The following is a 26058-nucleotide window of genomic DNA, read 5'->3' as shown; positions in this document are numbered from 1 at the left end:
GAGTTTATATAAAAGCTTCTATATTGGTGAGAGTGTATATAGGAGCTTATATATTGATGAGTGTATATAAAAGCTTATAGATTGGTGAGAGTATATAAGAGCTTGTATACTGATCATAGTCTATATAAGAGCTTATATATTGATGAGAGTGTATATTAGAGCTTATATATTGATGAGTGTATATAAGAGCTTGTATACTGATCAGAGTCTATATAAGAGCTTATATATTGATGAAAGTATATTTGAGAGCTTATATTTTTTTGAGAGTGTATATAAAAGCTTATATATTGGTGAGAGTGTATTTAAGAGCTTATATATTAATGACAGTGTATATAAAATATTATACATTTACATCTTACATTTTAGTCATTTAGCAGACGCTCTTATCCAGAGCGACTTACAGTAGTGAATGCATACATTTCATACATTGTTTTTGTACTGCCCCCCCGTGGGAATCGAACCCACAACCCCGGCGTTGCACACACCATGCTCTACCAACTGAGTGTGTTTTAGAGCTTACTTATCAATTAGAGTGTATTGAAGAGCTTATATATTGGTGAGGGTGCATATTAGAGCTTATATATTGATGAGAGTTTATATAATAGCTTATATATTGATTAGAGTGTATTTAGGAGCTTATATATTTATGTGAGTATTTATTGGAGCTTAAATATTGGTTAGAGTGTATAAAAGAGCTTACATCAAATTTCAATCTATCGAATGTATTTATATAGCCCTTCTTACGTCAGCTGATGTCACAAAGTGCTGTACAGAAACCCAGCCTAGAACCCCAAACAGCAAGCAATGCAGATGTAGAAGCACGGTGGCTCGGAAAAATTCCCTAGAAAGGCCAAAACCTAGGAAGAAACCTAGAGAGGAACCAGGCTATGAGGGGTGGCCAGTCCTCTTCTGGCTGTGCCGGGTGGAGATTATAACAGAACATGTCCAAGATGTTCAAACATTCATAGATGACCAGCAGGGTCAAATAATAATAATCACAGTGGTTGTAGAGGGTGCAACAGGTCAGCACCTCAGGTGTGAATGTCAGTTGGCTTTTCATAGCCAATCATTCAGAGTTTCTCTACCGCTCCTGCTGTCTCTAGAGAGTTGAAAACAGCAGGTCTGGGACAGGTAGCACGTCCGGTGAGCAGGTCAGGGTTCCAAAGCCGCAGGCAGAACATATGAAACTGGAGCAGCAGCCGGGCCAGGTGGACTGGGGACAGCAAGGAGTCATCAGGCCAGGTAGTCCTGAGGCACGGTCCTAGGGCTCAGGTCACCGAGAGAGAATGAAAGAAAGAAAGAAAGAAAGAAAGAAAGAAAGAAAGAAAGAAAGAAAGAAAGAGAAAAAGAGAAAAAGAGAAAAAGAGAATTAGAGAGAGCATATTTAAATTCACGCAGGACACCGGATAAGACAGGAGAAATACTCCAGATATAAGAGACTGACCCTAGCCCCCCGACACATAAACTACTGCAGCATAAATACTGGAGGCTGAGACAGGAGGGGTCAGGGGACACTGTGGCCCCATCCGATGATACCCCCGGACAGGGCCAAACAGGCAGGATATAACCCCACCCACTTTGCCAACCACAGCCTCCACACCACTAGAGGAATATCTTCAACCACCAACTTACCATCCTGAGACAAGGCCAAGTATAGCCCACAAAGATCTCCACCACGGCACAACCCAAGGGGGGGGGGGGGGGGCGCCAACCCGGACAGAAAGATCACGTCAGTGACTCAACCCACTCAAGTGACGCAACCCTCCAAGGGACGGCATGGAAGAGCACCAGTAAGCCAGTGACTCAGCCCCTGTAATAGGGTTAGAGGCAGAGAATCCTATTGGAGAGAGGGGGAGGGGGGGTTGGTGAGAGTGTATAAAAGAGCTTATATATTGATGAGTGTTTTATAAGAGCTAATATATTGATGAGAGTATATATAAGAGCTTATATATTGATGAGAGTGTATATAAGAGCTTATATACTGAAGAGAGTGTATATAGGAGCTTATATATTGATGAGAGTGTATATAAGAGCTTATATATTGATGAGAGTGTATGTAAGACCTTATATATTGGTTATAGTGAATATAAGTGTGTATATATTGATGAGAGTGTATATAAGAGCTTATATATTGATGAGAGTGTATGTAAGACCTTATATATTGGTTATAGTGAATATAAGTGTGTATATATTGATGAGAGTGTATATAAGAGCTTATATACTGAAGAGAGTGTATATAGGAGCTTATATATTGTACTGAACATAGTTTTTCCTAGTCAATGTGCCTCTGCTTCTGTTTTTGTTTTCTTTTTGAGGTATTTTGCTGAGTTTCAAGGGCTCACTTGTCTCTACTAAAGCCAAGGGCTCACTTGTCTCTACTAAAGCCAAGGGCTCACTAGTCTCTACTAAAGCCAAGGGCTCACTAGTCTCTACTAAAGCCAAGGGCTCACTAGTCTCTACTAAAGCCAAGGGCTCACTAGTCTCTACTAAAGCCAAGGGCTCACTCGTCTCTACTAAAGCCAAAGGCTCACTAGTCTCTACTAAAGCCAAGGGCTCACTTGTCTCTACTAAAGCCAAGGGCTCACTTGTATCCACTAAAGCCAAGGGCTCACTAGTCTCTACTAAAGCCAAGGGCTCACTAGTCTCTACTAAAGCCAAGGGCTCACTAGTCTCTACTAAAGCCAAGGGCTCACTAGTCTCTACTAAAGCCAAGGGCTCACTTGTATCCACTAAAGCCAAGGGCTCACTAGTCTCTACTAAAGCCAAGGGCTCACTAGTCTCTACTAAAGCCAATGGCTCACTAGTCTCTATTAAAGCCAAGGGCTCACTAGTCTCTACTAAAGCCAAGGGCTCACTAATCTCCACTAAAGCCAAGGGCTCACTAGTCTCTACTAAGGCCAAGGGCTCACTAGTCTCTACTAAAGCCAAGGGCTCACTAGTCTCTACTAAAGCCAAGGGCTCACTAGTCTCTATTAAAGCTAAGGGCTCACTAGTCTCTACTAAAGCTAAGGGCTCACTAGTCTCTACTAAAGCCAAGGGCTCACTATTCTCTACTAAAACCAAGGGTTCACTAGTCTCTACCAAAACCAAGGGTTCACTTGTCTTTACTAAAGCCAAGGACTCACTTGTCTCTACTGAAGATCATATAGTTACTGTACTCTCTCACTTCACGTGCCTCTACTAGCCTGGTCCCAGACCTGTTCATGCTAACAGGAACACTTCTTGCTATTCCTTCTCATGGTAAACATGTTGAGTGGAATGTTAGCAGGAACAGTTCTGGAACCAGGCTAACTGATAGCAGGAACAGGTCTGGGACAAGGCTAAATGATAGCAGGAACAGGTCATGGACCAGGCTAACTGATAGCAGGAACAGGTCATGGACAAGGCTAACTGATAGCAGGAACAGGTCATGGACAAGGCTAACTGATAGCAGGAACAGGTCATGGACCAGGCTAACTGATAGCAGGAACAGGTCATGGACCAGGCTAACTGATAGCAGGAACAGGTCTGGGACCAGACTAACTGATAGCAGGAACTGGCCATGGACAAGGCTAACTGATAGCAGGAACAGGTCTGGGACCAGGCTAACTGATAGCAGGAACAGGTCATGAACAAGGCTAACTGATAGCAGGAACAGGTCATGGACAAGGCTAACTGATAGCAGGAACAGGTCATGGACAAGGCTAACTGATAGCAGGAACAGGTCATGGACCAGGCTAACTGATAGCAGGAACAGGTCTGGGACCAGGTTAACTGATAGCAGAAACAGGCCATGGACAAGGCTAACTGATAGCAGGAACAGGTCATGGACAAGGCTAACTGATAGCAGGAACAGGTCATGGACCAGGCTAACTGATAGCAGGAACAGGTCATTGACAAGGCTAACTGATAGCAGGAACAGGTCATGGACCAGGCTAACTGATAGCAGGAACAGGTAATGGACCAGGCTAACTGATAGCAGGAACAGGTCTGGGACCAGGCTAACTGATAGCAGGAACAGGTCTTGGACCAGGCTAACTGATAGCAGGAACAGGTCTGGGACCAGGTTAACTGATAGCAGGAACAGGCCTGGGACCAGGCTAACTGATAGCAGGAACAGGTCTGGGACCAGACTAACTGATAGCAGGAACTGGCCATGGACAAGGCTAACTGATAGCAGGAACAGGTCTGGGACCAGGCTAACTGAGCAGGAACAGGTCATGAACAAGGCTAACTGATAGCAGGAACAGGTCATGGACCAGACTAACTGATAGCAGGAACAGTTCTGGGACCAGGCTAACTGATAGCAGGAACAGGTCTGGGACCAGGTTAACTGATAGCAGGAAGAGTTCTGGGACCAGGAGAACTGATAGCAGGAACAGGTCTGGGACCAGGTTAACTGATAGCAGGAACAGGTCATGGACCAGGCTAACTGATAGCAGGAACAGGTCTGGGACCAGGCTAACTGATAGCAGGAACAGTTCTGGGACCACGCTAACTGATAGCAGGAACAGGTCATGGACAAGGCTAACTGATAGCAGGAACAGGTCATGGACCAGGCTAACTGATAGCAGGAACAGGTAATGGACCAGGCTAACTGATAGCAGGAACAGGTCATGGACAAGGCTAACTGATAGCAGGAACAGTTCTGTGACCAGACTAACTGATAGCAGGAACAGTTCTGGGATCAGGCTAACTGATAGCAGGAACAGGTCTGGGACCAGACTAACTGATAGCAGGAGCAGGTCTGGGACCAGGCTAACTGATAGCAGGAACAGGTCTGGGACCAGGCTAACTGATAGCAGGAACAGGTCTGGGACCAGGTTAACTGATAGCAGGAACAGGCCTGGGACCAGGCTAACTGATAGCAGGAACAGGTCTGGGACCAGGCTAACTGATAGCAGGAACAGGTCATGGACAAGGCTAACTGATAGCAGGAACAGGTCTGGGACCAGACTAACTGATAGCAGGAACAGGCCATGGACAAGGCTAACTGATAGCAGGAACAGGTCTGGGACCAGGCTAACTGATAGCAGGAACAGGTCATGAACAAGGCTAACTGATAGCAGGAACAGGTCATGGACCAGACTAACTGATAGCAGGAACAGTTCTGGGACCAGTCAAACTGATAGCAGGAACAGGTCTGGGACCAGGTTAACTGATAGCAGGAACAGGTCATGGACAAGGCTAACTGATAGCAGGAACAGGTCTGGGACCAGGCTAACTGATAGCAGGAACAGTTCTGGGACCACGCTAACTGATAGCAGAAACAGGTCATGGACCAGGCTAACTGATAGCAGGGACAGGTCATGGACAAGGCTAACTGATAGCAGGAACAGGTCTGGGACAAGGCTAACTGATAGCAGGAACAGGTCATGGACAAGGCTTACTGATAGCAGGAACAGGTAATGGACAAGGCTAACTGATAGCAGGAACAGGTCATGGACCAGGCTAACTGATAGCAGGAACAGGTCATGGACAAGGCTAACTGATAGCAGGAACAGGTCATGGACAAGGCTAACTGATAGCAGGAACAGGTCATGGACAAGGCTAACTGATAGCAGGAACAGGTCATGGACAAGGCTAACTGATAGCAGGAACAGGTCATGGACCAGGCTAACTGATAGCAGGAACAGTTCTGGGACCAGGCTAACTGATAGCAGGAACAGGCCATGGACAAGGCTAACTGATAGCAGGAACAGGTCATGGACAAGGCTAACTGATAGCAGGAACAGGTCATGGACCAGGCTAACTGATAGCAGGAACAGGTCATGGACAAGGCTAACTGATAGCAGGAACAGGTCATGGACCAGGCTAACTGATTGCAGGAACAGGTAATGGACCAGGCTAACTGATAGCAGGAACAGGTTTTGGACAAGGCTAACTGATAGCAGGAACAGTTCTGGGACCAGACTAACTGATAGCAGGAACAGTTCTGGGATCAGGCTAACTGATAGCAGGAACAGGTCTGGGACCAGACTAACTGATAGCAGGAACAGGTCTGGGACCAGGCTAACTGATAGCAGGAACAGCTTAGCAGGAACAGGTCTGGGACCAGGTTAACTGATAGCAGGAACAGGCCTGGGACCAGGCTAACTGATAGCAGGAACAGGTCTGGGACCAGGCTAACTGATAGCAGGAACAGGTCATGGACAAGGCTAACTGATAGCAGGAACAGGTCTGGGACCAGACTAACTGATAGCAGGAACAGGTCATGAACAAGGCTAACTGATAGCAGGAACAGGTCATGGACCAGACTAACTGATAGCAGGAACAGTTCTGGGACCAGGCTAATTGATAGCAGGAACAGGTCTGGGACCAGGCTAACTGATAGCAGGAACAGGTCATGAACAAGGCTAACTGATAGCAGGAACAGGTCATGGACCAGACTAACTGATAGCAGGAACAGTTCTGGGACCAGTCAAACTGATAGCAGGAACAGGTCTGGGACCAGGTTAACTGATAGCAGGAACAGGTCATGGACAAGGCTAACTGATAGCAGGAACAGGTCTGGGACCAGGCTAACTGATAGCAGGAACAGTTCTGGGACCACGCTAACTGATAGCAGGAACAGGTCATGGACCAGGCTAACTGATAGCAGGAACAGGTCATGGACAAGGCTAACTGATAGCAGGAACAGGTCTGGGACAAGGCTAACTGATAGCAGGAACAGGTCATGGACAAGGCTAACTGATAGCAGGAACAGGTAATGGACAAGGCTAACTGATAGCAGGAACAGGTCATGGACCAGACTAACTGATAGCAGGAACAGGTCATGGACAAGGCTAACTGATAGCAGGAACAGGTCATGGACAAGGCTAACTGATAGCAGGAACAGGTCATGGACAAGGCTAACTGATAGCAGGAACAGGTCATGGACAAGGCTAACTGATAGCAGGAACAGGTCATGGACCAGGCTAACTGATAGCAGGAACAGTTCTGGGACCAGGCTAACTGATAGCAGGAACAGGCCATGGACAAGGCTAACTGATAGCAGGAACAGGTCATGGACAAGGCTAACTGATAGCAGGAACAGGTCATGGACCAGGCTAACTGATAGCAGGAACAGGTCATGGACAAGGCTAACTGATAGCAGGAACAGGTCATGGACCAGGCTAACTGATAGCAGGAACAGGTAATGGACCAGGCTAACTGATAGCAGGAACAGGTTTTGGACAAGGCTAACTGATAGCAGGAACAGTTCTGGGACCAGACTAACTGATAGCAGGAACAGTTCTGGGATCAGGCTAACTGATAGCAGGAACAGGTCTGGGACCAGACTAACTGATAGCAGGAACAGGTCTGGGACCAGGCTAACTGATAGCAGGAACAGGTCTGGGACCAGGCTAACTGATAGCAGGAACAGGTCTGGGACCAGGTTAACTGATAGCAGGAACAGGCCTGGGACCAGGCTAACTGATAGCAGGAACAGGTCTGGGACCAGGCTAACTGATAGCAGGAACAGGTCATGGACAAGGCTAACTGATAGCAGGAACAGGTCTGGGACCAGACTAACTGATAGCAGGAACAGGTCATGAACAAGGCTAACTGATAGCAGGAACAGGTCATGGACCAGACTAACTGATAGCAGGAACAGTTCTGGGACCAGGCTAACTGATAGCAGGAACAGGTCTGGGACCAGGTTAACTGATAGCAGGAACAGGCCTGGGACCAGGCTAACTGATAGCAGGAACAGGTCTGGGACCAGGCTAACTGATAGCAGGAACAGGTCATGGACAAGGCTAACTGATAGCAGGAACAGGTCTGGGACCAGACTAACTGATAGCAGGAACAGGTCATGAACAAGGCTAACTGATAGCAGGAACAGGTCATGGACCAGACTAACTGATAGCAGGAACAGTTCTGGGACCAGGCTAACTGATAGCAGGAACAGGTCTGGGACCAGGTTAACTGATAGCAGGAACAGGTCATGGACAAGGCTAACTGATAGCAGGAACAGGTCTGGGACCAGGCTAACTGATAGCAGGAACAGTTCTGGGATCAGGCTAACTGATAGCAGGAACAGGTCTGGGACCAGACTAACTGATAGCAGGAGCAGGTCTGGGACCAGGCTAACTGATAGCAGGAACAGGTCTGAGACCAGGCTAACTGATAGCAGGAACAGGTCTGGGACCAGGTTAACTGATAGCAGGAACAGGCCTGGGACCAGACTAACTGATAGCAGGAACAGTTCTGGGATCAGGCTAACTGATAGCAGGAACAGGTCTGGGACCAGACTAACTGATAGCAGGAGCAGGTCTGGGACCAGGCTAACTGATAGCAGGAACAGGTCTGGGACCAGGCTAACTGATAGCAGGAACAGGTCTGGGACCAGGTTAACTGATAGCAGGAACAGGCTTGGGACCAGGCTAACTGATTGCAGGAACAGGTCTGGGACCAGGCTAACTGATAGCAGGAACAGGTCATGGACAAGGCTAACTGATAGCAGGAACAGGTCTGGGACCAGACTAACTGATAGCAGGAACAGGCCATGGACAAGGCTAACTGATAGCAGGAACAGGTCTGGGACCAGGCTAACTGATAGCAGGAACAGGTCATGAACAAGGCTAACTGATAGCAGGAACAGGTCATGGACCAGACTAACTGATAGCAGGAACAGTTCTGGGACCAGGCTAACTGATAGCAGGAACAGGTCATGGACAAGGCTAACTGATAGCAGGAACAGGTCTGGGACCAGGCTAACTGATAGCAGGAACAGTTCTGGGACCACGCTAACTGATAGCAGGAACAGGTCATGGACCAGGCTAACTGATAGCAGGAACAGGTCATGGACAAGGCTAACTGATAGCAGGAACAGGTCTGGGACAAGGCTAACTGATAGCAGGAACAGGTCATGGACCAGGCTAACTGATAGCAGGAACAGGTAATGGACAAGGCTAACTGATAGCAGGAACAGGTCATGGACCAGGCTAACTGATAGCAGGAACAGGTCATGGACAAGGCTAACTGATAGCAGGAACAGGTCATGGACAAGGCTAACTGATAGCAGGAACAGGTCATGGACAAGGCTAACTGATAGCAGGAACAGGTCATGGACAAGGCTAACTGATAGCAGGAACAGGTCATGGACCAGGCTAACTGATAGCAGGAACAGTTCTGGGACCAGGCTAACTGATAGCAGGAACAGGCCATGGACAAGGCTAGCTGATAGCAGGAACAGGTCATGGACAAGGCTAACTGATAGCAGGAACAGGTCATGGACCAGGCTAACTGATAGCAGGAACAGGTCATGGACAAGGCTAACTGATAGCAGGAACAGGTCATGGACCAGGCTAACTGATAGCAGGAACAGGTAATGGACCAGGCTAACTGATAGCAGGAACAGGTTTTGGACAAGGCTAACTGATAGCAGGAACAGTTCTGGGACCAGACTAACTGATAGCAGGAAAAGTTCTGGGATCAGGCTAACTGATAGCAGGAACAGGTCTGGGACCAGACTAACTGATAGCAGGAACAGGTCTGTGACCAGGCTAACTGATAGCAGGAACAGGTCTGGGACCAGGCTAACTGATAGCAGGAACAGGTCTGGGACCAGGTTAACTGATAGCAGGAACAGGCCTGGGACCAGGCTAACTGATAGCAGGAACAGGTCTGGGACCAGGCTAACTGATAGCAGGAACAGGTCATGGACAAGGCTAACTGATAGCAGGAACAGGTCTGGGACCAGACTAACTGATAGCAGGAACAGGTCATGAACAAGGCTAACTGATAGCAGGAACAGGTCATGGACCAGACTAACTGATAGCAGGAACAGTTCTGGGACCAGGCTAACTGATAGCAGGAACAGGTCTGGGACCAGGTTAACTGATAGCAGGAACAGGTCATGGACAAGGCTAACTGATAGCAGGAACAGGTCATGGACCAGACTAACTGATAGCAGGAACAGTTCTGGGACCAGGCTAACTGATAGCAGGAACAGGTCTGGGACCAGTTTAACTGATAGCAGGAACAGGTCATGGACAAGGCTAACTGATAGCAGGAACAGTTCTGGGACCAGACTAACTGATAGCAGGAACAGTTCTGGGATCAGGCTAACTGATAGCAGGAACAGGTCTGGGACCAGACTAACTGATAGCAGGAACAGGTCTGGGACCAGGCTAACTGATAGCAGGAACAGGTCTGGGACCAGGCTAACTGATAGCAGGAACAGGTCTGGGACCAGGTTAACTGATAGCAGGAACAGGCCTGGGACCAGGCTAACTGATAGCAGGAACAGGTCTGGGACCAGGCTAACTGATAGCAGGAACAGGTCATGGACAAGGCTAACTGATAGCAGGAACAGGTCTGGGACCAGACTAACTGATAGCAGGAACAGGTCATGAACAAGGCTAACTGATAGCAGGAACAGGTCATGGACCAGACTAACTGATAGCAGGAACAGTTCTGGGACCAGGCTAACTGATAGCAGGAACAGGTCTGGGACCAGGTTAACTGATAGCAGGAACAGGTCATGGACAAGGCTAACTGATAGCAGGAACAGGTCTGGGACCAGGCTAACTGATAGCAGGAACAGTTCTGGGATCAGGCTAACTGATAGCAGGAACAGGTCTGGGACCAGACTAACTGATAGCAGGAGCAGGTCTGGGACCAGGCTAACTGATAGCAGGAACAGGTCTGGGACCAGGCTAACTGATAGCAGGAACAGGTCTGGGACCAGGTTAACTGATAGCAGGAACAGGCCTGGGACCAGACTAACTGATAGCAGGAACAGTTCTGGGATCAGGCTAACTGATAGCAGGAACAGGTCTGGGACCAGACTAACTGATAGCAGGAGCAGGTCTGGGACCAGGCTAACTGATAGCAGGAACAGGTCTGGGACCAGGCTAACTGATAGCAGGAACAGGTCTGGGACCAGGTTAACTGATAGCAGGAACAGGCTTGGGACCAGGCTAACTGATAGCAGGAACAGGTCTGGGACCAGGCTAACTGATAGCAGGAACAGGTCATGGACAAGGCTAACTGATAGCAGGAACAGGTCTGGGACCAGACTAACTGATAGCAGGAACAGGCCATGGACAAGGCTAACTGATAGCAGGAACAGGTCTGGGACCAGGCTAACTGATAGCAGGAACAGGTCATGAACAAGGCTAACTGATAGCAGGAACAGGTCATGGACCAGACTAACTGATAGCAGGAACAGTTCTGGGACCAGGCTAACTGATAGCAGGAACAGGTCATGGACAAGGCTAACTGATAGCAGGAACAGGTCTGGGACCAGGCTAACTGATAGCAGGAACAGTTCTGGGACCACGCTAACTGATAGCAGGAACAGGTCATGGACCAGGCTAACTGATAGCAGGAACAGGTCATGGACAAGGCTAACTGATAGCAGGAACAGGTCTGGGACAAGGCTAACTGATAGCAGGAACAGGTCATGGACAAGGCTAACTGATAGCAGGAACAGGTAATGGACAAGGCTAACTGATAGCAGGAACAGGTCATGGACCAGGCTAACTGATAGCAGGAACAGGTCATGGACAAGGCTAACTGATAGCAGGAACAGGTCATGGACAAGGCTAACTGATAGCAGGAACAGGTCATGGACAAGGCTAACTGATAGCAGGAACAGGTCATGGACAAGGCTAACTGATAGCAGGAACAGGTCATGGACCAGGCTAACTGATAGCAGGAACAGTTCTGGGACCAGGCTAACTGATAGCAGGAACAGGCCATGGACAAGGCTAACTGATAGCAGGAACAGGTCATGGACAAGGCTAACTGATAGCAGGAACAGGTCATGGACCAGGCTAACTGATAGCAGGAACAGGTCATGGACAAGGCTAACTGATAGCAGGAACAGGTCATGGACCAGGCTAACTGATAGCAGGAACAGGTAATGGACCAGGCTAACTGATAGCAGGAACAGGTTTTGGACAAGGCTAACTGATAGCAGGAACAGTTCTGGGACCAGACTAACTGATAGCAGGAACAGTTCTGGGATCAGGCTAACTGATAGCAGGAACAGGTCTGGGACCAGACTAACTGATAGCAGGAACAGGTCTGTGACCAGGCTAACTGATAGCAGGAACAGGTCTGGGACCAGGCTAACTGATAGCAGGAACAGGTCCGGGACCAGGTTAACTGATAGCAGGAACAGGCCTGGGACCAGGCTAACTGATAGCAGGAACAGGTCTGGGACCAGGCTAACTGATAGCAGGAACAGGTCATGGACAAGGCTAACTGATAGCAGGAACAGGTCTGGGACCAGACTAACTGATAGCAGGAACAGGTCATGAACAAGGCTAACTGATAGCAGGAACAGGTCATGGACCAGACTAACTGATAGCAGGAACAGTTCTGGGACCAGGCTAACTGATAGCAGGAACAGGTCTGGGACCAGGTTAACTGATAGCAGGAACAGGTCATGGACAAGGCTAACTGATAGCAGGAACAGTTCTGGGACCAGACTAACTGATAGCAGGAACAGTTCTGGGATCAGGCTAACTGATAGCAGGAACAGGTCTGGGACCAGACTAACTGATAGCAGGAACAGGTCTGGGACCAGGCTAACTGATAGCAGGAACAGGTCTGGGACCAGGCTAACTGATAGCAGGAACAGGTCTGGGACCAGGTTAACTGATAGCAGGAACAGGCCTGGGACCAGGCTAACTGATAGCAGGAACAGGTCTGGGACCAGGCTAACTGATAGCAGGAACAGGTCATGGACAAGGCTAACTGATAGCAGGAACAGGTCTGGGACCAGACTAACTGATAGCAGGAACAGGTCATGAACAAGGCTAACTGATAGCAGGAACAGGTCATGGACCAGACTAACTGATAGCAGGAACAGTTCTGGGACCAGGCTAACTGATAGCAGGAACAGGTCTGGGACCAGGTTAACTGATAGCAGGAACAGGTCATAGACAAGGCTAACTGATAGCAGGAACAGGTCTGGGACCAGGCTAACTGATAGCAGGAACAGTTCTGGGACCAGGCTAACTGATAGCAGGAACAGGTCTGGGACCAGGCTAACTGATAGCAGGAACAGGTCTGGGACCAGGTTAACTGATAGCAGGAACAGGTCATGGACAAGGCTAACTGATAGCAGGAACAGGTCTGGGACCAGGCTAACTGATAGCAGGAACAATTCTGGGACCACGCTAACTGATAGCAGGAACAGGTCTGGGACCAGGCTAACTGATAGCAGGAACAGGTCTGGGACCAGACTAACTGATAGCAGGAACAGTTCTGGGACCAGTTTAATGGTTTCTCACTTGTTTCGGTTCCGTGTTGTCTCTCTCTGTTTCACCACGTCCTTTAAAGTTGCATTTCATTCCCAGGCATCTGGACACTTTACAGAGTGGAGGCTTCTGACTGTGCCGCAGATGTATGGTTTGTTTTATGGAAGTTGTAAGTGTTGGTGGGGGAGGGGGGGGAGAGCGGGAAGCGGGAGTGGCGGAGTGTAGGCTGCCGGAGGGGAGCTAGAGGTGTTGGGAACCATGGGGTCTGTCTGAGTGGCTGATTGGAGTTATATTAAAGTAGTATAGTTGGATGGGGATGTTCACGAGCGAACCGCCACAACAAACAACACCACTGAGATACATCAATGCCAATGTGCGTTATAAAACACAGCGATATCAATGAGCCTTTTAGACGCAGTGTCCCTGACGTTCACGGAGATGCTACAGATCTTGGCTGAAGCTTGGAGCACTTTTTTTTTTTTTTTTCTTTTTTTTAAAGCTCGTTGTCTGCTGTACAGTGTGCTGCTCTGTAACACCTTGGATTGAATCCTTTACGGTCTAACTCTATTAGTCACATGAAGTTAACGGTCTGTAGGTCTGATGTCACCCTAACCCAGACTACCACACCACGAACCAGACTAACACACCCTCTGACCAGAAACAGACATACTAAGACTAAAGGGTTTCTAAGACATATTCAGAGTTCCTTTATAAAACTGCACCCTTTATCCTATGGGCCCTGGTCAACAATAGTAAACTGCACCCTTTATCCTATGGGCCCTGGTCAACAATAGTAAACTGCACCCTTTATCCTATGGGCCCTGGTCAACAATAGTAAACTGCACCCTTTATCTTATGGGCCCTGGTCAACAATAGTAAACTGCACCCTTTACCCTATGGGCCCTGGTCAACAATAGCAAACTGCACCCTTTATCCTATGGGCCCTGGTCAACAATAGCAAACTGCACCCTTCACCCAATGGGCCCTGGTCAACAATAGTAAACTGCATAGGGAATCGGGTTCTGTTTTGGACGCAGACACACAGGGTGCTGTTGAACACACAGGGTGCTGTTGAACACACGGGTGCTGTTGAACACACAGGGTGCTGTTGAACATACGGGGTCACACTTCATAACGCCCCAATTTAACAGTCGGGTTCAGAAGCAGTGAGGCGGTTCGTCCCAGAGCCTGACTTGTCCGATCTAGGACATGGTAATTAGATTCACCTGGCGGGTTAAGGTTAGAGGAGACCACCTCCCACCGAACAACACAACGACACAACACTCTCAGAGAGAGAGAGAGAGAGAGCGGGGGGAGAAGGAGAGGGAGAGGGATGATTATATCCCCTAGCTGGTGTTTGAAGTTTCTCTTTAAGAGACAGAATTAAGGGGGTAAAACATTGGCCTAGTCCAGTGTGCTATTAAAACCATGCATCTGGGCAATTAAAGAGAGCCACCTGAGGTGTTCAGCACGCTATCATAAAAGTTAACAGGTCTGCACTGCCCAACTACACACTGCTGCCTGCCTCTCATCTATGGCTTCGTCTCAAACGGTGCCCTTTTCCTCATGTAGTGCGCTGCTGTGGGCTATGTAGAACACAACTCTAAATCACCTGTAGTGTCTTTATTATAGGGTGCCATTTAGAACACACCTCTAATGCACCTGTAGTGTCTTTATTATAGGGTGCCATTTAGAACACAACTCTACTCTCACCTGTAGTGTCTTTATTATAGGGTGCCGTTTAGAACACAACTCTAATGCACCTGTAGTGTCTTTATTATAGGGTGCCGTTTAGAACACAACTCTACTCTCACCTGTAGTGTCTTTATTATAGGGTGCCATTTAGAACACAACTCTACTCTCACCTGTAGTGTCTTTATTATAGGGTGCCATTTAGAACACAACTCTAATGCACCTGTAGTGTCTTTATTATAGGGTGCCGTTTAGAACACAACTCTACTCTCACCTGTAGTGTCTTTATTATAGGGTGCCATTTAGAACACAACTCTACTCTCACCTGTAGTGTCTTTATTATAGGGTGCCATTTAGAACACAACTCTAATGCACCTGTAGTGTCTTTATTATAGGGTGCCATTTAGAACACAACTCTACTCTCACCTGTAGTGTCTTTATTATAGGGTGCCGTTTAGAACACACCTCTAATGCACCTGTAGTGTCTTTATTATAGGGTGCCGTTTAGAACACAACTCTACTCTCACCTGTAGTGTCTTTATTATAGGGTGCCGTTTAGAACACACCTCTAATGCACCTGTAGTGTCTTTATTATCCCCAGGGGCCTATTCATTTAGCAGCACTTAGTAAAAACACATGACAAATATACACCCCAACAATATATACAGCAATATGCTATTAGAGATGACTGAGACAGCTGATAGCAGCTGGCATGAAGGACAGTATAGACCTAGTTAGTTTTAACTTGGGGAGTCTGTGCTCTGAGGAAAGCGTCTTAAATAAGGCATGCTGGAAGTCCCTCAGATTGCTCCTTACATATGACTCATGTCTGACGCAGGTGAAAGGTCAGTTCAGTTCATACCAATGATCCTGCTAATGAGTTTGGTAACGAGGTCACAGACCCTGTTCTTACTCTTTAAGTTTAGATGACCAAAACGTCAGATCTACACACACACACACACACACACACACACACACACACACACACACACACACACACACACACACACACACACACACACACACACACACACAAAAAAAAATCATATTTTCCTTAACCCCTAACCTTTACACTAACACTAACCTTAACCCATAAACCTAACCTTAATCCTAACCCTAAACGTTAATCCTAACCCTAAACCTAATTCTGACCCTAACACTAATTCTAACCTTAACCCTAAACCCCCTAGAAATAGTATTTGACCTTGTGGGGAACAACAAAATATCCCCAGTTGGTAAAATTATTATTTGTATACTGTTATTGTGGGAACTTCTGGGCTCAGACTTCTGGTCCCCACAAGAATAGTTAAACACAAACACACAAACACACACACACACACACACACACACACACACACACACACACACACACACACACACACACACACACACACACACACACAGTTAAAAATGGTGTTTTCTCCTTTCTCCATCTCCATGCATCACCAGGTATAGCTGTAGTTCTACTGTTTACCAGAGATACTTAACACTGGGCTCAGCCATCAGCTGTAGTTCTACTGTTTACCAGAGATACTTAACACTGGGCTCAGCCATCAGCTGTAGTTCTACTGTTTACCAGAGATACTTAACACTGGGCTCAGCCATCAGCTGTAGTTCTACTGTTTACCAGAGATACTTAACACTGGGCTCAGCCATCAGCTGTAGTTCTACTGTTTACCAGAGATACTTAACACTGGGCTCAGCCATCAGCTGTAAAAAGCTTGGACCTTTTAATGGAGCCTGAATCCTTTCTGCCAAAGCCATTCTATTTCAGCACAGCTTAGTTGTCTTCTAACAGTGGTAATGGTTGTTGAGGAGTGACTGTGCTTTCTCTGTGTTGCTGTGAGATAGTGGTAATGATTGTTGAGGAGTGACTGTGCTGTTGGTGTTTTGCTGTGAGAGAGTGGTAATGATTGTTGAATACTCTCTCTGTTTTGCTGTGAGACAGTGGTAATGATTGTTGAATACTCTCTCTGTTTTCCTGTGACAGGCTGTCCGGAGGGTAAAAAAGTGGAATTCATTACCAGCCTTTTAGACGCCCTTACCACAGACATGGTCCAGGCCATAAACTCACCAACCCCCTCTGGTGGCGGGAGGTAAGTCATAACGATATGTATACCCCTCAAGCTTAAACAATCAACTATGATGTTGAAATCTCTTTCATTAGGTTTGGATGGGGAATTAGATCTGGATCACTGAGTGTGTACCTGAGCAGGTTTTGAGTGTGTACCTGTGTGTTCCTGAGCAGGTTTTGAGTGTGTACCTGTGTGTACCTGAGCAGGTTCTGAGTGTGTACCTGTGTGTACCTGAGCAGGTTCTGAGTGTGTACCTGTGTGTACCTGAGCAGGTTCTGAGTGTGTACCTGAGCAGGTTCTGAGTGTGTACCTGTGTGTACCTGAGCAGGTTCTGAGTGTGTACCTGAGCAGGTTCTGAGTGTGTACCTGAGTAGGTTTTGAGTGTGTACCTGAGCAGGTTCTGAGTGTGTACCTGTGTGTACCTGAGCAGGTTCTGAGTGTGTACCTGTGTGTACCTGAGCAGGTTTTGAGTGTGTACCTGAGTAGGTTTTGAGTGTGTACCTGAGCAGGTTCTGAGTGTGTACCTGTGTGTTCCTGAGCAGGTTTTGAGTGTGTACCTGTGTGTTCCTGAGCAGGTTTTGAGTGTGTACCTGAGCAGGTTCTGAGTGTGTACCTGTGTGTACCTGAGCAGGTTTTGAGTGTGTACCTGAGCAGGTTCTGAGTGTGTACCTGTGTGTTCCTGTGTGTTCCTGAGCAGGTTCTGAGTGTGTACCTGAGCAGGTTTTGAGTGTGTACCTGAGCAGGTTCTGAGTGTGTACCTGTGTGTACCTGAGCAGGTTCTGAGTGTGTACCTGTGTGTACCTGAGCAGGTTCTGAGTGTGTACCTGTGTGTACCTGAGCAGGTTCTGAATGTGTACCTGTGTATGAGTACTGGGTGTACCTGTACAGGCTTGAGTCGAACCCCTCAGTATGTGGACCTGTGTCTGAACCCTGTGGGCCTGTGTCTGAACCCTGTGGGCCTGTATAGGTTGATGGAGCCGGATCCCAGCCACACTCTAGAGGAGAGGGTGGTCCACTGGTACTTTACCCAGCTGGACAACAACAGCAGCCATGACATCAACAAGAAGGAGCTGAAGCCCTTCAAGAGATACGTCAAGAAGAAAGCCAAACCCAAGAAATGTGCCAGGAAGTTCACTGACTACTGTGACCTGAACAAGGACAAAGCCATCTCACTTCTGGAGCTGAAGGGCTGTCTTGGGGTCAGCAAGGAGGGTGAGTCAGGAGGAGAAAGTATTTTGGTACAGAGCGTTCTTCTCAGGCATATTGGATAGTTGTTCAATAGTTCATCGTACGTCTTCATTATGGAGCCGTCTTTCATTTCTATCCTCCGAAGATCTCAGCAGGAACTAAATTTCTCTGAACTATGTTGCTAACTGTCCAGAAAGTTTGCAGTTTACCAGTAATTGCGGTTAGCTAGCTAGCAGTTAGGCGAGGACAGACTCTACACTTCCAGTCCAGACCCTGTCCCGTCTGGCCTTACAGCACAATGGACAACCATACAGGATGTGTAGATCAGCATCTCAGATCATTAGGATCTGTTGTATTAAAAGCAGTGAAAATGACCTGGTTATAATGCATTATAAGACTTGTATAGAGCATGTATAACCCCTTTGTAATCTCTTATTACCATGTCATAATGATGCTGACTGAATAGCAGCCATTTTGTGACATAGACATCCCAGTCTGACCTCTGTGTGTCCTCTCCTCTCCCGTCTCTTCTCCCGTCTCCTCTCCCGTCTCCTCTCTCCTCTCTCCCCTCTCCTCTCCTCTCCTCTCCTCTCCTCTCCTCTTTCCTCTCCTCTCTCCTCTCCTCTCCTCTCTCCCCTCTCCTCCCCTCTCCTCCCCTCTCCTCTCCTCCCCTCTCCTCCCCTCCCCTCTCCTCTCCTCCCCTCCCCTCTACTCTCCTCCCCTCTCCTCTCCTCTCCTCTCCTCTCCTCTCCTCTCCTCTCCTCTTTCCTCTCCTCTCTCCTCTCCTCTCCTCTCTCCCCTCTCCTCCCCTCTCCTCTCTCCCCTCTCCTCTCCTCCCCTCTCCTCCCCTCCTCTCTCCTCTCCTCTCCTCTCTCTCCTCTCTCCTCTCTCCTCTCTCCTCTCCTCTCCTCTTTCCTCTCCTCTCTCCTCTCCTCTCCTCTCTCCCCTCTCCTCCCCTCTCCTCTCCTCCCCTCTCCTCCCCTCCCCTCCCCTCCCCTCTCCTCCCCTCCCCTCTACTCTCCTCTCCTCCCCTCTCCTCTCCTCTCCTCTCCTCTCCTCTCCTCTCCTCTCCTCTTTCCTCTCCCCCCTCTCCTCTCCTCCCCTCTCCTCCCCTCCCCTCTCCTCCCCTCTCCTCTCTCCTCTCTCCTCTCTCCTCTCCTCTCTTCCCTTTCCTTCTACAGGTAGTTCTGTGAGCAGCATCAACCAAGGGACAAGGCAAGGGATTAATTTGTTCAGTAAGACCCACTAATATGCTTTCACTAACCTTAGCACCACTTTAAACTGCTGTAGACCGCTTCAATATAATCCATTAACATCCTTGTATGTAAACCAAATGTATTCCCTGTTGCAGTACGTAACGCAAAATGACGATCCTGCGTTGTTTGCATCGAGTTACAACTTGTGTGGCTGCACATTTTCTTATTGCTACGCAGCGATGCAGGGTGGGCATTTTGCCTTAGCTAATTGTAGTTCTTGGGTTGCAGTATAACTTAAGCTTTAGACTGGCTTCTGACTGGATTCTGTTATTGGTCTGCAGGCTTCTGTTCAGATGCACACAGCTTTATGTTCTAGATACACTTGAAGGTCTTTGCTTTTACAGTGACTGCTAGGTAGGTACTGTTGTTTCAAAAGGACTTGTAAAAATCAGGGATTCTTGAAAGTCGGGAAAGTCCGGAAAGGGGAAACTTTTTTTGTTTGTTGTTGTTGCATTATTCAAGCTTTAAAAAAATTATTTGTGGGAATTTTATAAGGGGAAAAATGTTTGGCTCTATGCCCAGAAATTCCCTTGTTCGGAACAAACTCTCTCAGAAAAGTGTTTAAAATGAAAGAAACTGACAATAATGAATATTAACTGGAAAAGGATTTTATTTAACAGAATATATGTTCCGATAGTCCTTTAAAGAATATTTCTCTCAAAACGTTGATTCCTAAAAGATGTGTCTATAAATTTGGTCAACTGTCAGATTGGTCTAAAATCCTAAATGAATCAGGAATGAGCAGGGTCACCTAAACCATAAGGACCCCTTTATCATGTCCTCATTACATCTAGTGCAACAAGACCACTCATGGTCTGGAATGATCTCTACTGATTTAAACAAACAATATTGGAATCACCGTGGTTACAACCATAAACTGTCAACTCCACCTGCCTGATAGATTAAGATGTGAATTTTGGTAAAAATATGTTTATTTTAATTAGGGTTTTAGAGTTATACATCAACTGAGGAGAAACTAAATGTCTACTGTGTATGCCCCTAGAATGAAGAAGAAAAATTGCATCCATAAAACGTAACCTCCGTCAGAGTGCTGAAAGATCTGATCGAATGGTTAGGTTTTATTGGGGATCTTCAAATGAATCATTTTCTATATTTTATAAATGTTTGTATTGAACTTTCATTTTTATAGGCAAAAATATGTCTGTTTTAATTATTTTTTGTCAACTCTGTCACTGATGGCGAACCCCCTTAAGATCTATATTTTTTGTCAATATATTAAAAAATATATATATACTGCTCAAAAAAATAAAGGGAACACTAAAATAACACATCCTAGATCTAAATGAAATAAATAATCTTATGAAATACTTTTTTCTTTACACAGTTGAATGTGCTGACAACAAAATCACACAAAAATAATCAATGGAAATCCAATTTATCAACCCATGGAGGTCTGGATTTGGAGTCACACTCAAAATTAAAGTGGAAAACCACACTACAGGCTGATCCAACTTTGATGTAATGTCCTTAAAACAAGTCAAAATGAGGCTCAGTAGTGTGTGTGGCCTCCACGTGCCTGTATGACCTCCCTACAACGCCTGGGCATGCTCCTGATGGATCTCCTCCCAGACCTGGACTAAAGCATCCGCCAACTCCTGGACAGTCTGTGGTGCAACGTGGCGTTGGTGGATGGAGCGAGACATGATGTCCCAGATGTGCTCAATTGGATTCAGGTCTGGGGAACGGGCGGGCCAGTCCATAGCATCAATGCCTTCCTCTTGCAGGAACTGCTGACACACTCCAGCCACATGAGGTCTAGCATTGTCTTGCATTAGGAGGAACCCAGGGCCAACCGCGCCAGCATATGGTCTCACAAGGGGTCTGAGGATCTCATCTCGGTACCTAATGGCAGTCAGGCTACCTCTGGCGAGCACATGGAGGGCTGTGCGGCCCCCCAAAGAAATGCCACCCCACACCATGACTGACCCACCGCCAAACCGGTCATGCTGGAGGATGTTGCAGGCAGCAGAACGTTCTCCACGGCGTCTCCAGACTCTGTCACGTCTGTCATGTGCTCAGTGTGAACCTGCTTTCATCTGTGAAGAGCACAGGGCGCCAGTGGCGAATTTTCCAATCTTGGTGTTCTCTGGCAAATGCCAAACGTCCTGCACGGTGTTGGGCTGTAAGCACAACCCCCACCTGTGGACGTCGGGCCCTCATACCACCCTCATGGAGTCTGTTTCTGACCGTTTGAGCAGACACATGCACATTTGTGGCCTGCTGGAGGTCATTTTGCAGGGCTCTGGCAGTGCTCCTCCTGCTCCTCCTTGCACAAAAGCGGAGGTAGCGGTCCTGCTGCTGGGTTGTTGCCCTCCTACGGCCTCCTCCATTTCTCCTGATGTACTGGCCTGTCTCCTGGTAGCGCCTCTATGCTCTGGACACTACGCTGACAGACACAGCAAACCTTCTTGCCACAGCTCGCATTGATGTGCCATCCTGGATGAGCTGCACTACCTGAGCCACTTGTGTGGGTTGTAGACTCCGTCTCATGCTACCACTAAAGTGAAAGCACCGCCAGCATTCAAAAGTGACCAAAACATCAGCCAGGAAGCATAGGAACTGAGAAGTGGTCTGTGGTCCCCACCTGCAGAACCACTCCTTTATTGGGGGTGTCTTGCTAATTGCCTATAATTTCCACCTGTTGTCTATTCCATTTGCACAACAGCATGTGAAATGTATTGTCAATCAGTGTTGCTTCCTAAGTGGACAGTTTGATTTCACAGAAGTGTGATTGACTTGGAGTTACAATGTGTTGTTTAAGTGTTCCCTTTATTTTTTTGAGCAGTATATATATATATATATATTAATTGTCCTGCAACATGTGTTTAAACTGTTGAAATATTTGCTGTGGTAGATCTAAGGCAGGGATGGGCAATTCTGATGGGGGTGGGGGGGCCACTAGAAATCTGAGCTCGCCATGAGGGGCCACAGTTGCCATGGGGTGGAAAGAAGATTTTGCAATATAGAACTCATTTCATGCAATTCTACATATTTTGCCATAGGGTGGAGAGAAATTGGTTTTTGCAGTTTTAAAAAAAATGTTATATGATATATGAGTAAGACTGACTAACAAAATGAATGGGCCCAGCTAGTAATTTGACCCTGATTACTAAGTTTAGATAGCTGGCCGCTAAACTAACTTACCAATCTAAAACATTTTAGCTGACGTGGGCTAATTGAGTGACTATCAGTGACTGAAATAAGAAGAAAAGAGAAAAACTGCTGATGCACAACGACATTTAGAAATAGCAGCTTGTGTATTTTACTATTCTAACTAAGTTGAAACCCTGACTGAGTTGAGAAGAGAAGAAAATACTAAAGTTCTAATGACATTAGCCCTGAACCATTATGCAATGTTCAAAACATTAAGAACGCCCCCCCCCCCACAATAGTATTTATTTGTAGAATATTAAATCATTTCTTCCCTCATCAATCTTACCACATCACCCCATAATGACAAAGGAAAAAATTTTTTTTTTTAATGTTGGCACATTTTGTAAAAATAAATAACTGAATAAAACATTTACATAAGTATTCAGACTCTACTCAGTACTTTGTTGAAGCACCTTTGGCAGCGATTACAGCCTCCAGTCTTCTTGGGAATGACGTTACAAGCTTGGCACACCTGTATTTGGGGAGTTTCTCCCATTCTTCTCTGCAGATCCTCTCAAGGTCTGTCAGGTTGGATGGGGAGCGTCGCTGCACAGCTATTTTCAGGTCTCTCCAGAGATTTACATTTACATTTAAGTCATTTAGCAGACGCTCTTATCCAGAGCGACTTACAAATTGGTGCATTCACCTTATGATATCCAGTGGAACAACCACTTTACAATAGTGCATCTAAATCTTTTAAGGGGGGGGGTTAGAAGGATTACTTTATCCTATCCCAGGTATTCCTTAAAGAGGTGGGGTTTCAGGTGTCTCCGGAAGGTGGGGATTGACTCCGCTGTCCTGGCGTCGTGAGGGAGCTTGTTCCACCATTGGGGTGCCAGAGCAGCGAACAGTTTGGACTGGGCAGGTTCAAGTCCGGTCTCTGGCTGGGCCACTCAAGTACATTCAGAGACTTGTGCCAAAGCCACTCCTGCGTTGTCTTGGCTGTGTGCTTAAGGTTGTTGTGCTGTTGGAAGTTGAACCTTCACCCCAGTCTGAGGTCCTGAGCACTCTGGAGCAGGTTTTCATCAAGGATCTCTCTGTACTTTTCTCTGTTCATCTTTCCCTCGATCCTGGCTAGTCTCCCAGTCCCTGCTGCTAAAAATCCTCCCCACAGCATGATGCTGCCACCACCATGCTTCACCATAGGGATGGTGCCAGGTTTCCTCCAGATGGGACGGTTGGCATTCAGGCCAAAGAGTTCAATCTTGGATTCATCAGACTAGAGAATCTTGTTTCTCATGGTCTGAGAGTCTTTAGGTGCCTTTTGGCAAACTCCAAGCGGACTGTCATGTGTCTTTTACTGAGGAGTGGCTTCCTTCTGGCCTCTCTACCATAAAGGCCTGATTGGTGGAGTGCTGCAGAGATGGTTGTCCTTCTGGAAGTTTCTCCCATCTCCACAGAGGAACTCTGGAGCTCTGTCAGAGTGACCATCAGGTTCTTGGTCACCTCCCTGACAAAGGGAGGTGACCAATTGCTCAGTTTGGCCAGGCGGCCAGCTCTAGGAAGAGTTTTGGTGGTTCCAAACTGTCAACTGTGGGACCTTATATAGACAGGTGTGCACATTTCCAAATCATGTCCAATCAATTGAATTTACCACAGGTGGACTCCAATCAAGTTGTAGAAACATCTAAAGGATGATCAATGGAAACAGGATGCACCTGAGCTCAATTTAGAGTCTCATAGCAAAGGGTCTGAATACTTATGTAAATAAGGTATTTCTGTTTTTATTTTTTATAAATTTGCAAAAATTTCTAAAAACCTGTTTTTGCTTTGTCATTATGGGGTATTATGTGTATGGGCTTCGATTAGCATGTGATGTCCACACACTACAGTGGGTATTGTAGGCAGGTAAACATGCCAAAATGATCAGGCATCAAAATACAAGCTTGTAGTCAGGCAACAATATGAGATGTGAATGGGCAACATTCATTCTGAAGTCAGAAGTCAGGCAAGTCATTTGAGAGCAAATTCTTATTTACAATGACGGCCTACCGGGGAACAGTGGATTAACTGCCTTGTTCAGGGTCAAAATGACAGATTTTTTACCGTGTCAGGTCGGGGATTCGATCCAGCAACCTTTCGTTCTAACCACTATTCTACCTGCTGCCCCAAATAATCACTGCCAATGTTTTTCAAGAAAAGTTGTCGTTTTTTTGTTGTTGACGTGGTTGTGTCGTATTTCTTGGCGTACTTTCTGTTGAAATGCAAATTCCAAATATGTAAATCAAGTATGGATGTAAAAAAGTGCCTACTTTGATTTTGACTATTGAGAAACACCCCGTCAGAGCTACGGTAGTATGCATATTGAGAAACACCCCAGTCAGAGTTATGGTAGTATGCATATTGAGAAAACACCCCAGTCAGAGTTACGGTAGTATGCATATTGAGAAACACCCCGTCAGAGCTACGGTAGTATGCATATTGAGAAACACCCCGTCAGAGCTACGGTAGTATGCATATTGAGAAACACCCCAGTCAGAGCTACGGTAGTATGCATATTGAGAAACACCCCGTCAGAGCTACGGTAGTATGCATATTGAGAAACACCCCGTCAGAGCTACGGTAGTATGCATATTGAGAAACACCCCAGTCAGAGCTACGGTAGTATGCATATTGAGAAACACCCCAGTCAGAGCTAAGGTAGTATGCATATTGAGAAACACCCCAGTCAGAGCTACGGTAGTATGCATATTGAGAAACACCCTGTCGAGTAAAGTAGAGAGAAAATATGAGTTCAATAAAGACTCAGCTGAAGTTTTTTAGAGACTGTTGGAACATTCCAGTTGGCCCAAGGTTTCTTCCACTGAGAAAAACTGAGAAAATACAAATAAAAACCACTTCCAATCCCTCGTTGTGCCCTGGCACCTACTACTGCAGCCGCTATGTGTGTGGATTTGTATGTTTGTGTGTGTGCATGTGTGTGTGTGTGTGTGTATGTGTCTCTACATCGTGTGTGTGTGTGTGTCATTTGTGTGTCATGTGTGTGCGTGTGTGTGTGTCCATGTTGTGTGTGTGTGTGTGTGTCTATGTCGTGTGTGTGTGTGTGTGTGTGTGTGTGTGTGTGTGTGTGTGTGTGTGTGTGTGTGTGTGTGTGTGTGTGTGCTAGATTGAATCCCTGAGCTGACAAGGTAAAATGTCGTTCTGCCCCTGAACAAGGCAGTTAACCCACTGTTCCTAGACCAGTTAACCCACCGTTCCTAGACCAGTTAACCCACTGTTCCTAGACCAGTTAACCCACCGTTCCTAGACCAGTTAACCCACTGTTAACCCACTGTTCCTAGACCAGTTAACCCACCGTTCCTAGACCAGTTAACCCACTGTTCCTAGACCAGTTAACCCACCGTTCCTAGACCAGTTAACCCACCGTTCCTAGACCAGTTAACCCACCGTTCCTAGACCAGTTAACCCACCGTTCCTAGACCAGTTAACCCACCGTTCCTAGACCAGTTAACCCACTGTTCCTAGACCAGTTAACCCACCGTTCCGAGACCA

The 26058-nt window shown here is 46.9% G+C and overlaps 1 protein-coding gene across 9 annotated transcripts in view; it reads left to right on the top strand.

Annotated features, from left to right (window-relative positions):
* Positions 1-26058, top strand: part of smoc1 (SPARC related modular calcium binding 1) — a 159935-nt gene that overhangs the window by 108599 nt on the left and 25278 nt on the right. For 7 of the 9 annotated variants that reach the window (XM_029730989.1, XM_029730991.1, XM_029730985.1 and 4 more), the window contains 3 exons: positions 16864-16969; positions 17916-18160; positions 19318-19351. In XM_029730989.1, coding sequence (XP_029586849.1) covers positions 16864-16969; positions 17916-18160; positions 19318-19351 — 385 coding nt within the window. Of the gene's footprint in view, positions 1-16863; positions 16970-17915; positions 18161-19317; positions 19372-26058 lie in introns of all 9 variants that reach the window. The other 2 variants (XM_029730986.1, XM_029730984.1) reach the window with 1 other exon arrangement.

The sequence above is a fragment of the Salmo trutta genome, chromosome 33, assembly GCF_901001165.1.
Source record: "Salmo trutta chromosome 33, fSalTru1.1, whole genome shotgun sequence".
Taxonomy (NCBI): domain Eukaryota; kingdom Metazoa; phylum Chordata; class Actinopteri; order Salmoniformes; family Salmonidae; genus Salmo; species Salmo trutta.
The sequence above is the reverse complement of the archived record's forward strand: the minus strand, read 5'-3'. Positions and strand labels throughout refer to the sequence as shown.